Source organism: Tachyglossus aculeatus, chromosome 17 (genome assembly GCF_015852505.1).
Source record: "Tachyglossus aculeatus isolate mTacAcu1 chromosome 17, mTacAcu1.pri, whole genome shotgun sequence".
NCBI lineage: Eukaryota > Metazoa > Chordata > Mammalia > Monotremata > Tachyglossidae > Tachyglossus > Tachyglossus aculeatus.
This window is the reverse complement of record NC_052082.1, coordinates 24,922,374-24,935,464: the sequence shown is the minus strand read 5'-3', so window position 1 is coordinate 24,935,464 and position 13,091 is coordinate 24,922,374. Positions and strand designations below refer to the sequence as shown.

The window sequence follows — 13,091 nt, the reverse complement described above, 5'->3', positions numbered from 1 at the left end:
ATTCATTTCTTAAACCAATTTAATTCTGGTCTGTAAAACCAGAAACAAGTGCTAAACTTATTTTCTTTAGGTGGAGACCTAGTTTGGTTCCAAATTCCACTGTCTGTACTTGAAATGTAGTTGAAAATAGAGGCATATTAAGTTACCTCTAAAATCTCCAAGTTTTTCATTCACGTGATCAAAATGATTTATTCTAGATTGAAGTCTTCAAAGAGTAAATGCATGGTGAAGATGAAATGAACACATTTAGTTTTGAAGGGCATTAGCTGTATACCACAGCATCTTGAACTGCGATTAATGAAGTATAAGGATGAGGCATCTGTCATAATTGGTTGATAAATTAGTGTCTTCCAACACCAAATATTAGCTTTGACTTTATGCTTTCTAAACCTTAAAATGATTATGTACAGAGAGTAATGCTTGCTATTCAAAGATCAGTGAAGTTGAATGAAACTTCTTTTTCTCTGTAACCAGTTGGGTCAACACATATATACATCTGTATTCAAAGACAGGGTATTCGTTGTGAATGTCTTTCAAATCAATTAGCATTGCCTAGCGGAAAGAGCATGGCCGTGGGAGTCAGAGGATCTGGATTCTAATCCTGGCTCCACCTCTTATCTGCTATGTGACCTTGGGCAAGTAACTTCACTTCTCTGTGCTTCAGTTACCTCATATGTAAAATAAGGATTAAGACCAGGAACCCAAGTGGGACAGGGACTGTGTCCAACCTGATTTGTTTGCCAGCACTTAGTATAGTGCCTGGCAAACAGTAAGCACTTAACAAATATACAACTGTTATTAAGTCTATTTCAAAATTTTGATTTTCCCTTCCCTGTTTGCTTGAGCCCTAATAACTATGAGTTAATCAAAGTTAACTCTTCCTTGACCCCACAGTTATAGCCCCATCTCCTTCCTATCATTCCTCTCCAAACTCTTTGATCAAGTTGTTCACACTCACGGCCTCCTCTTCCTCACCTCCAAGTTACTCCTTTATTCCCTCTGATCTGGCTTCTACCCCCTTAACTCCACCGAAACCGCTTCGTCGAAGGTCACCAATGATTTCCTTCTTGCCAAATCCAATGGCCTCCACTCCATCCTAATCCTCTTCAACCTCTCACTTGCCTTTGACACTGTAACCACCCCACTTTTCCTGGAAACATTATGCAACCTTGACTTCGCCAACAATTACCTCTCCTGGTTCCCTTTTTCTCCAGCCATTCCTTCTCAGCTTCTTTCAAGGGTCCCTATTCTGCTTCCCACCTCCTAAATGTGGGGGTCTCTCAAACCTCAGTTACATGTCCCCTTCTGTTCTTCATCTTCACCCACTCCTTTGGAGAACTCAGTCACTCATGTGGCTTTAACTACCATCTCTATACGGATGATTCCCAAATCTACATCTTCAGCCCTGATCTTTTTCCTGCAGTCTCCGATTTACCCTCTACACTTCACTCCTCTAACGTCAACCTACTCACTGTATTTTGATCTCACCTATCTCACAGCTGACCTCTCACTTACTTCCCACCTCTGGCTTAGAACACCCTCCCTCATATCCGACGGACAATGACTCTTCCCACCTTCAAAGCCTTATTGAAGGCACATCTCCTCCAAACGACCTCCCCTTTCCTCATAGCTTTTCATCCTCACAACGTGTCCTTACAGTAGGTACTGATGTTCAGGAATGACTATCCCCAGTTTAAAGGTAAGGAAACTGAAGCACAGAGACACTAAGTGACTTTCCCCAGCATCACATAGAAGACAAGTGAGAGAGGCGAGATTTAAACCTAGAATTCCTGACTCCTAATCCTGAGCGCTTTCCACTAGGCTGTGAGTATAACTCTGATTACAGGTAGTGTAGCTGATTTGTAATTTAAGGCTCATTAGAACTCAGTACTGAGTCATACTAGAACTGAGTCATACTAGAACTGAGTCTTCCCTTCTAGAGTGTAAACTCATTTTGGGCAGGGAATGTCTTGTATTATACTCCTAAGGGCTTAGTACAGTGCTCTGCACATTGTAACCACTCAATAAATACCACTGATGGATTGAAATTCTATTTTGCTCTAAACAGCATGTTTGCGGAACACTTCAATTATTTATCCATAAAAATAAATCTCATTATATGGGAAAAAGGAACAACTGGGTGAAACAATAGTTTGGCTTCAGTCACACGACTGCAAAGTTGCATAAACCCAGTCTCTTCAGAGTTTTCCAAGAAAATCAGAATTGAGGATTTTTTCTTAGTGTTCCAGGTAGAAAATGGTGTTATTGCTTCTAGGGTAAAAACTGCCATTTACACACCTGTAAGGAATATGGATTGTTAGCCTCAGAGACAGGATCAGCAAGTGACCCACATTCATCCCCAGATTGTCTTGGAAGCAGAAGTTTCATGAGCTAGGGGCCACTATCTGGTACCAAACTAGAATTCAAACTGACCATCTGGTACTCAGAGCAATTCAGAGATAAACTGACCAAGATCCATCTGCAAAGGCACAGGAATCATGGCTGAACCAGATTTCCAGACAGAATAATTGCCAAACGGTCCTATAAAAGCAGTATAATAGTTTAAACCACTCAGGTTTAAACTGTAAATGCAAAGCTTGTTTGCCTGAATCGAAGGCCTCTCACTAAGTTCTCGGTCACATGGATAGCTGAGGACTTTTGCTTGGATAAGTGGGTGTAACGTTTAACTCGAATAGTCTCGAATTACGTTGCCATTTTACTACAGGTACTGACTAAGCAAAGAGAAATACCTTACCATGTGGGGCATTTTTTCTAACTGGGTTCTGGGGAGAAGTTATGAAAGAGTGGAGTAGCACACCAAGCTAACTGAGGCTTTTTCCAAATTTCTCTAAAAGGAAAACTCCATTTGCCTGCAGGAGGGAAGCCAAGCCTATCAGCTGCATGGCTTAGTGGAAAGAGTGTGGGTTTGGGAGTCAGTGGACATGGGTTTTAATCCCGGCTAAGCCACTTGTCAGCTGCGTGACCTTGGGCAAGCCACTTAACTTCTCTGAGCCTCAGTTACCTCGTCTGTAAAATGGGGATTAAGACAGTGAGCCCCACTTGGGACAACTCTATTACCTTGTATCTACCCCAGCTTTTAGAACAGTGTTTGGCACCTAGTATGCACTTAACAAGTACCATTTTTATTGGTATTGTTGTCTTGTGGGTGGAATAAGTGAAACCAGACCCTGGTACACCCTGGGTTTTGTAGTTCTTTATGTCCTTTCCTCCTCTGCAATTTTCTTGTGAGGCCTTTCCTGGCCTGCTTGACCTGGATTTCAAGCATACTGCTTTGGCTGTGACCTAACCATCTAACAGAAATGCAACTTCTCTGTCCTTCTCTTCCAGCTATACATGCATATGCTTGCTCGCTCTCTCTCTCTCTCTCTCTCTCTCTCTCTCTCTCTCTCTCTCTCTCTCATTTATTACTGAATGCCCATGCTTAAGGCATATGTCAATATTCTGTGATTAAGATTTGTTTTATGGGGATAGCAAACAATTGATTTTTCAAAATGAAATTAAAAAGCTCGACTAGGATATGATTATAATTCACTTCCCAGTCTAATTTTATTTGTATTTTTCAAGTGGTGAATTTACCCTTCTTGTCATCCATCATTCTAATTACCTCCCATACCCTCACTGTGACCCAAGGCCAAGTCAGTATGTCCGTGTTTTCAAAGTTTGAGTGTTGTACTGATGAAATTTTACCAGAAGTGTGTAAACTTAATATACCTTTCAGAGTGGGCGTATATTTTGAAGAATGTTTTCACTGACCACCCCAATTACTTATATATATATAAGTAATATATATATATAGTTATATATATATAACTATATATATATATATATATATAGTTTCATTCATTTTCCATTGGGTAGGATAGGTTTGTATGATTTTTTCAGAAGGGGAAAGCATTTGAGTCTCAGATAATAATAATAATGATGACATTTATTAAGTGCTTACTATGTGCAAAGCACTGTTCTAAGCACTGGGGAGGTTACAAGGTGATCAGGTTGTCCCACACGGGGCTCACAGTCTTAATCCCCATTTTACAGATGAGGTAACTGAGGCACAGAGAAGTTAAGTGACTTGCCCAAAGTCACACAGCCGACAATTGGCAGAGCTGGGATTTGAACCCATGACCTCTGACTCCAAAGCCCGTGCTCTTTCCACTGAGCCACGCTGAGCCATGCTGCTTCAGATGGGTTGAATGTGTTGCTTAGCAGGCAGTAGTGAACCAGAATGAAAAGGCTGAATGTCGAATTTAGTTCTCAACCCCAGACTTTTAAATTTGAGAAAAAAATCAGATTCTCCAGCTTTTCTGGGCGTGTTGCACTGTTCTGTCCCCTGGCAAATCCAATGGCCATTTGGGTGAGGAAGATAGATGCTCATATAAATAGCAGTAATTCAGGGAAAAATTATTTGTCAATTCTATTGGCAGTAGTATCAGGACTCACCTGGCTCACTGGGAACTTGCTAATGCTCACACTCTCTGGGAATCTGCATTAGATGACCCTATCTAAGAAGCAATTTAAACTTGATATTGCAGAAAAACGTATTTTCCCATAATGACAAGGGGAGTCTGAAAACCACCTAGTTAAGCTTCATGATTTTCATTGTATTTTTAGATTACAGAATAGCTAGTATTGAAAGACACAATTTAAATGTTCGGTATGAATGGGTCTACCGTTACTGTTTTATATTTAATTTGGCCACAAGAACTTTGGTTTGGATTAGAAATTTCCATTGAATGAAATGATTCTATCAATAAGCCATCATTAGACATCTTGGAAATAGTTTTGCGATACGTTGCAGGGATCTAGACTTTTCCTAATAGTTTAGTTCTAGAAATGCACCTCTGATTAAGGGAATGCTATCTTGCAACAAGGTAGCTAAGGTTTTTTGAGGGGTGGAGGTTTGGTTTTCATTTGGAAGCAACTGTAAAATAGTCAAATCAGAAAATATTAGTTGATATAATGCAATTCAGTTCATGAAAGGATCAGCTTACATTTTTGGACCTGCTATTTGGGGTATTATTTATTTGTTATAAGTGGTAGGCATTTCTCTAATAAAGATAGAATGGAATGTGTTTATAGAGACCTCAGATGTGCAATTTAACTTTTAAATGATCTATTTTTAATCACTGCGCTTCCATGGGGGAATCCCGTATTACCTCTCCATTTCTCTTCGTTTAGAAATAAGCTTATTTGCAATTCAAATTGCATTTGGTTTTGCTATTACAGCTGCAAGGGCAACACAGTCGGTCGAAAGCATTTTCTGTGAAGATATTGAACTTGAAAGCAGCTGATTTTAGAAGTTGCTCAGGTTTTCTGACTTTTCTCCATTCTGAATCCCCCCTCTTTATTATCGCCGTAGAATTTTTCCGAGAACTCCTGGAGAATGCAGAAAGGTCTTTGAATGACATGTTTGTCCGGACCTACGGAATGCTGTACATGCAGAATTCAGAGGTGTTTCAGGACCTCTTCACAGAACTCAAACGGTACTACACAGGAGGCAATGTGAACTTGGAAGAGATGTTGAATGACTTTTGGGCCCGCCTGTTGGAGCGAATGTTCCAGCTCATAAACCCTCAGTATCACTTCAGTGAAGACTACCTGGAGTGTGTGAGCAAATATACAGACCAGCTCAAACCATTTGGGGATGTTCCCAGGAAACTAAAGGTCCAAATCACAAGAGCCTTCATTGCCGCTCGAACCTTCGTCCAGGGGCTGACAGTGGGCAGGGAAGTTGCGAACCGAGTTTCCAAGGTAATTGAAAACAAACTACTATATTTTTTCTTGGCTTTAGAGTTCATATTTTTTCTTGAGATTGCTTTTCTTTTTTGCACGTGGGCCTATACTTTAATACTTACAGCATATCCAGCATTGCTTCTAGACGTGAACTTTGTCGCTAAGTTTCGTTCTCTTTGGGGAAGTGCTTTTGGGTGATAGCAATATTAGAGAGAGTTCTATATTGTTTAACGCGTAATGTAAGTGTAGATCAGCGCTGTACCGTGGCAGCATTTATCACATAACATGCAAAAACAAGTGTCTCTTACAACAAAAATAAGATGACATTTATGATTGAGGATATAAGGATGACAAATGTACGTGCCACTGTTCCTTCAGCTACTGAAGATCCCCCCAGAAAATGAGAAGGTGGCAGTCTTCATTAGAGCTGCAAATGATTGACAACTCGTGTTAGGAAATCCAGCATATGGTATTCCTTTCATCTCTATCAACTTTGTCTATGAAGTGTAATTTCATAGTGGTGAGAGAAAAAGCCTAATTCTGACATCTTCAGAGGTGCAGCTAGGGAAGAATGGTAAATCTAGATTTTCAATTTAGGCTTAGTATTTGGTTTTCTGATTCAGGTGGGCATGCATTTAAAAAAATACCAAGAATTCTTCCCGCTACACTCCAAATCATCTTGTTCTTCATAATGTTATTAGCTGGTCCCTATGGATGAAGTCAGAGATCAGAGAGATATAGAGAGAAAGAAGAGGTAAAAAAGAGGATGAATTGAGCTAAATTCCTTAAGAATGAGCTCCTACTCTTTCACTTGCATTTGCAAGACAGGATTTGATGAATTTCATCAATGACAAGTTGGGGTAGTTGGAAAATTACAAGGATCTGAACTTCCCCAGTAGGCTGTAGGTTTTTAAATCCTTAAGCCTCTTTAAAATCCAATACCATTAGTGCACTAAATGAACTGGAGCAGTTAAGAATCCACTTCTCTCCCTTTTTTTTTTTTCCTAAGAAGAGTTAGGCTTACTCTCTCATCCGGCTTCTGGGGGCTGATGAACAGAATCAATCAGTTTTGTTCACTGAGCACTTACTGTGTGCAGAACATTGTACTGAGCACTTGGGAACTGTGCTGAGCTGAAGGGAAACTGAATTTATTCCAGTGAGCACTTATTAAGTGTTTACAACGAGCTAAGTACTAGGGCAGATATAAGATAATCAGAAAGTCTCACCCTCTAAAATGATGGGAAAGCAGATTATATCTACATTTTAACTGAGTAACTCAAGAAGGGAATGGAGGCACAGAGAGTTTAAATGGCTAAATGGTTCAAAGGTCACACAGTGAGATCTCAGAGAAGCAGCATGGCTCAGTGGAAAGAGCCCGGGCTTTGGAGTCAGAGGTCATGGGCTCAAATCCCGGCTCCACCAACTGTCACTTGTGTGACTTTGGGCAAGTCACTTAACTTCTCTGTGCTTGTTACCTCATCTGTAAAATGGGGATTAAGACTGTGAGCCCCCTGTGGGACAACCTGATCACCTTGTAACCTCCCCAGCACTTAGAGCAGTGCTTTGCACATAGTAAGCGCTTAATAAATGTCATCAAAAAAAGAGCAAGTGAAGGATATGGAATTCTTCTTCTTATTGTGTGATTTGTTAAGGGCTTCCTATATGCCAAGCACTGTACTAAAAGCTGGAGTAGAAACAAATAATCAAATCAGATGCAGTCCCTATCCCACAGTATTGAACAGAGATCTCCTGAACCCCAAATTCATGCCCTTTTCCCAGCTCCATGTTTGAACCAGGTGAGTGTCTGATTCAAGCAGAAAATGACTTTGAGGACAGTACTGCCCCATATTTTCCCTTGCTCCTATCTCTGCAGGGGAGCTCTTAGAACCATAGTGACAAAGAGTCAGAGAGAAAGCAGCCAAACTCCTGAGATAAAAGGAAAATCACCTTCAACACATTTTTACCACTCCAATATGCAAAACACTCACATATCTAGCTCATAGCTCAACATCCTTGCTCTAAATGTAGGGAGAGAGATGTAATCTCCCTCCTCCCAATTTCTCCCTTACTATCACTAACATTTTGGTAAGGATCTCTTCAGGGGCTTGACTAGTTATTACTGTTGTGGGGTGAGCGTTATCTGACCTTAAATATAATGCATTGCATTTTTTTTAATTTTTACATGTCTTGTCCTTAAATGGCAGACAGTTATTGTCTGGAAAAATGTATGTCTTCTGCCTTGACATTTAACTGAGCTTCTAAGCCTGGTTTAACAAACACCCTGAAAGTTGTTTGCATTAAAGAAAAATAAAAGGTGATAGATTAAAAAAACATAACTTTCGTATCCAGAGAAGGTCATATTTGATCAAAGGTTACAGCCAAGTACTGCCATTTTACCTCACAGTTGTGACAAAGGGCAGTTCTATGGTTGTCTTTCCCACAAGTATTGATTTCCAACGTGCTTTCAAAACTGACCTGCTTGGAACTCTCTGGCATGATCTCATACTTGCCGTATATGATTTTCTTAACAGTGAATCAGTCAGTGTCAGTAAATAGTTAAGGGTCAGGCTCGCTGATGTTAGACACTGCAAAATAAGAGGAGTTACTTCTTCTGGGAACCCATTTTAGTTTCTGAGTATAAAGGGGAGACAATTATCTACTGATATCTGAAGAAAGATGAGTAAAATTTCCTAAGAAATTCTTTCTAAAGGAGCTCCAGCAGCCAGAATAATGAGAGTTAATCCCTGTATTAAAATGTTCAAGAAAGAAAGCAGAGTCCCCAAGAAAGGGAAACAAAGGAAGTTTGGTCCAAAGGAAGAGGAGCAGGGATGTTCATGTTACTTAAATGCTAGGATTTCCTTCCAGGGCAAGAAGCAAAACAAGGTCCTCCAGTCCCATCAGAACTCATTAGTGCTCTCAGTCATTTCATGAAGACTTCTCTGGCTGTGACCTAGAACCAGTTTTTCTGGTCACAAAAGTTGGCTCGTGCTCTCTTTGCAGTTCACGCCTGCTCTTGTCTTCATTTAAGGGTTCACAAGTGATCACAGTTCTTGGAAGCAAAGTTGTTGTGGCTCTATCCTGGGCAAACAGCCCAGAAATTTATGTGCACACAATAATAAAAACCATAGTATTTTCTAAACACATATTATATGCCAAACCCTGGAATAGATGCAGTATAATCAGATCAGACACATTCCCTGCCCCACACGGGGCTCACAGTCTATGCGGGAGGGAGAATGGATATTTCATCCCCATTTCATACTTGGGGAAACAGAGGCACAGAGAAGACTTGCCCAAGGTCACACAGCAGGCAATTGGCAGAGTTGGTTTTAGATGAACCCCTCCTGACTGTCAGTATTGTACTCTCACAAGGCTTATATGTTCAGCAGGTTGGATCCAGATGAATCTGAATAGCCTCCTGTCTTTGGCCTTGGCAAACTCTCTTGTGAGGGAAAGAAGAACAAAGCAAAAACAAACAAACAAACAAAAAAACCCAAAACTTGAAATGTTTGTGTTGAGGGGCAGGATCTATGTTTGACAGAGAGAAGGGCCGTACAAAATAGCTCAGAAACTGCTCAGAAAGAGACAGTTAGTTTTACTTTTCAGTTTGAGAGAGAGATAGATTGTCTTACTGTCCCACAAGGAATCAATATAACTCATTAGATGGTGGTGGGAGGACTGAATTAATATACAGACATGATCGTATTATATTGTGAGTCCCTTGAGGGACAGGTGTCTAATCGCCACCTGGGTACTCTTGCCCATTGCTATGTACAATACATTGCATACAATAAGCATTTAATAAATACTATTACTGCTGTTGCTATTAGTAATAATAATAATAATTTTGGTACTTGTTAGGCGCTTACTATGTGCCAAGCACTGTTCTAAGTGCTGGGGTAGATACAAGGTAATCATGTTGTCCCACATGGGGCTCACAGTCTCAACCCCCATTTTACAGATGAGGTAACCGAGGCCCAAAAAAGTTAAGTGACTTGCCCAAGGTCACACAGCAGACAAGTGACGGAGTCTGGATTAGAACCTACGACCTCTGGCTCTCAAGCCCGTGTTCTTGCCACTAGGCTACCTGTCAGGTAGAAATCTGGATCACTAAAGGATTTGGTTTGAATGAGGGTGGGTTGGAATGATCCAGGCAGTGAAGAAAATGAACCTTAAGGCAGATCTCAGTCTCTCGGGCAGTGGAGGTGGGAGAGAGAAGGAACAGCTGAACGACAGGTCAGAGGATATAGCAATCCCCGAGGCCCAGCCTCTGTGTCTGTGTCTGCCTATTGCCCCGGCTCTACTTCACAGAAACCAAAAGTGCCAATCAAAAAGAACAAGAGAGGAGAAGTGGTTTTTCAAATAATTTCAATGTTTTCATTGACAAGCCTTGGTTCCATTAATGCCTGCCAGCTGCTCTCCTTCTACCTCGGTCAGAATTGGACTTACCTCTGCCTCAGGAACAACCAAGACAGACAGTGTTATCGTCTTGTGCACCAAAATATTCCGGAGCCTGATTGGGGTTGAAAGAAAGAAAATGGGGAAGAGTATGTCAAAATTAATTAAAATGGCATAAGAACCTTACTTATGAAAATGTGAATTAATCGTATTTATTGTGCACTTACTCTCTGCAAGGCGCTGTACTGAGTGCTTGGGAGAGTACACAATAACAGAGTTGGTAGGGCCTCTACACACCATGACCTTACAGTCTAAAGGAGGAGCTTAGAACATGGAGGACAAGGCAAATTTGGGATTTGGGGGAGTTTGTAACTTTCCAAAGTCCTAACAGTGCAACTGCCTACATTGCATTTAATTAGCTGAACTAAATAAATGAATCTTTCTTTGAGAACCCCGGTCACAGGTCTGGACATCAACTCCTATTCCTAGCCAAACTGTTGTGATTTAGAGCTTCCCTGGCTAATTTTGGAGAAAGTGGGCTGGGGACATACAAAAATTAATAAGGATTTTTAGGACGTTACCTTTCCCCTTCAGAAGATCTCTAACAAAAGTGACCGGTCCTCGACTGTGTTTGTCGTGTAGCTAGAAATGTGACAATGAGACACTGCTGTGTTATCAGTGTTTTTGAGTAAAGTGATTAAGCAGGCGCTTGTACTTGAGTAAACAACTGGATATTAGAAATAATTTATCACCAAATCTGATCAAGTGAAGGCAGTGATATGAGTTGATTTAGGCTTCTCCTGTTCATGATAGAACATCCTTTATACTATTTTTCAATAGTCTTATTGGTTTAAAGCCCCCAGGACTAGAAGTGATACAATGTTTCTATTTAGCTATGGGTCTTGGGGAATGGGTTTAGTTATGAAATGGGATAATTTATTGCTGACTATTATAGTATGGATTTTTTTAGTTTGTGCCTCCTAGTGGTGCGCCGTCTGTGTTTTAATTAGGTCATGTTGCCAAAGTGATTTGAAAGTGAAAATCACTAAACAAGTGGGCAGTATGATCAATTTGGGTCTCAGCGATTTGAACCCTTTTGAGTTTTTTTTCCTGTAGTGCAATACACAAGGCTTCCCATAAGTACAAGTATGTCCCCATACGTAAATGTATAAATCAATATCCTTAGTCTTAAAGATGAAAGTTTTCAACAATATGTGCTTAGATATGATGATTTCTTGCTTATCTTGTGCATGTGAATGTTGTCTTTTGTTGTTTTGTTGTCCTGTTGCATTTGCTACCTGCTGTCCCAGTGTTGCTTTTATTCTGCCTCTGAGTATCATAATATATTTGACTCTCTTGCAATAAATGGTGTAACTCATTTCTACTTTCCACATATTGGAAGTGCCTGGCCTTCAAAGCAGACTCCGAACAGTCCATTGCTAGACCACATTTTCTGAGTTTTTTCCTCTGCTATATCAGTATAATTTTTCTTCTGTCCCATCTTTTAATTATTCCCTGATTTCAGGTCATTATATACCCCCTTCTTTCCTGATTCTACTTGCCCGTGTTCCATCTATGTATGGCATGGCACAGTTTCCCACATTCCTATAGGGCTGTGTGTCATTTGATTTTAAATATGGCTTTTCAGATGACCCTGATGAAGATGTCGAGGACATTAGCTGTGGAAATTAGGGCAGACTACCAGATGGGTTCCTTTGCCTTTTGATATCTTAAATCTACTGTCATTCTGGACTTTCAGTTGACTGAAGCTCAGTGTCATAGTCACATTTTGTCAGTTTCCCATATGACATACTGGCCTTCCTTTAATTGGTTTTCTGCTTTTTAAAATTAGTTAGAACATTTCACTGGTTTAGTAGACCAGTGCAAACAGGCAATTCTGTATTCCCAGTTGTACATAAGGCTGAATGCTGCTGCCCAGATCCTGGACTTGGGTTCTAATCCTGGCTCCACCACTTGTCCGCTGGGTGCCTCAGTTACCTCATCATTTGTTAGTTGGGGTTGAAGACTGTGAGCTCCATGTGGGATGTGGACCATGTTCAACCTGATTAACTTATATCTACCCCCCATGTTTAAAACTTTACCTGGCTTATAGTAAGCGCTTAACATAGGCCATAAAAAGGAATATACTCATAGTTAAAATTAATCTTTCAGTGGAATTTCAACCCTATTAAAGAAATTATGTCTTTATCCACTTGATAGTAGTGGATAAAGAAAAGGTTAATAGGTCCTACCATCCAGGGCCTAAGGCTAGTATATTTCAGTTCTTCACTGGGGAGGATGTCTCTCTGAAGGGTTCAAAAATCTTAGGTTGGCAGGCTTAATCTGCTGATTGAACTGGAATGTTCCAGCAACCTACGCACCTTTTGATATCTTGATCCTTTGTTAAGAAAAGAGCAGAAAGAGGCAAGTGGCCAGGACAGATCAGAGATGGCCCCAACGATTCTCGAGTTAGATTCAACTCTTGGCCACCTGCATTGTCAGTCTTAGATAAAGGGCATTAGAACAGCGCATCTTCATGTTAAAAATTATGTAACTCATTCTGTTGTTGTATTTATTCATGAGCTAGTCACTAAGATTTGCATTTCTTAAAAAAATATAGTATGAGAAGCAGAGTGGCCTAGTGGATAAAGCACAGACCCGGGAGTCAGAAAGACTTCTCATTTCATCTCTGCCACTGGTCTTGTGTGTGACCTTGGGCAAGCCACGTAACTTCTCTGCCTCAGTTACCTCATCTGTAAAATGGGGATTAAGATTGTGATCCCCATGTGGACATAGACTATGCCCAATGTGACTAACTTGTATCTAACAGAACAGAAACTCTTTATTAATAATAATGATAATAATAATAATAATAATAATAATAATGGTATTTAGTGCTTACTATGTGCAAAGCACTGTTCTAAGCGCTGGGAAGGTTACAA

The 13,091-nt window shown here is 40.4% G+C and overlaps 1 protein-coding gene across 1 annotated transcript in view; it reads left to right on the top strand.

Moving 5' to 3' along the window:
• Nucleotides 1–13,091, top strand: part of GPC6 (glypican 6) — a 772,215-nt gene that overhangs the window by 308,782 nt on the left and 450,342 nt on the right. Inside the window, exon 3 of the mRNA XM_038759586.1 lies at nt 5,378–5,769. Within this exon, the coding sequence (XP_038615514.1) occupies nt 5,378–5,769 (392 nt within the window). The remainder of the gene's footprint in view (nt 1–5,377; nt 5,770–13,091) is intronic.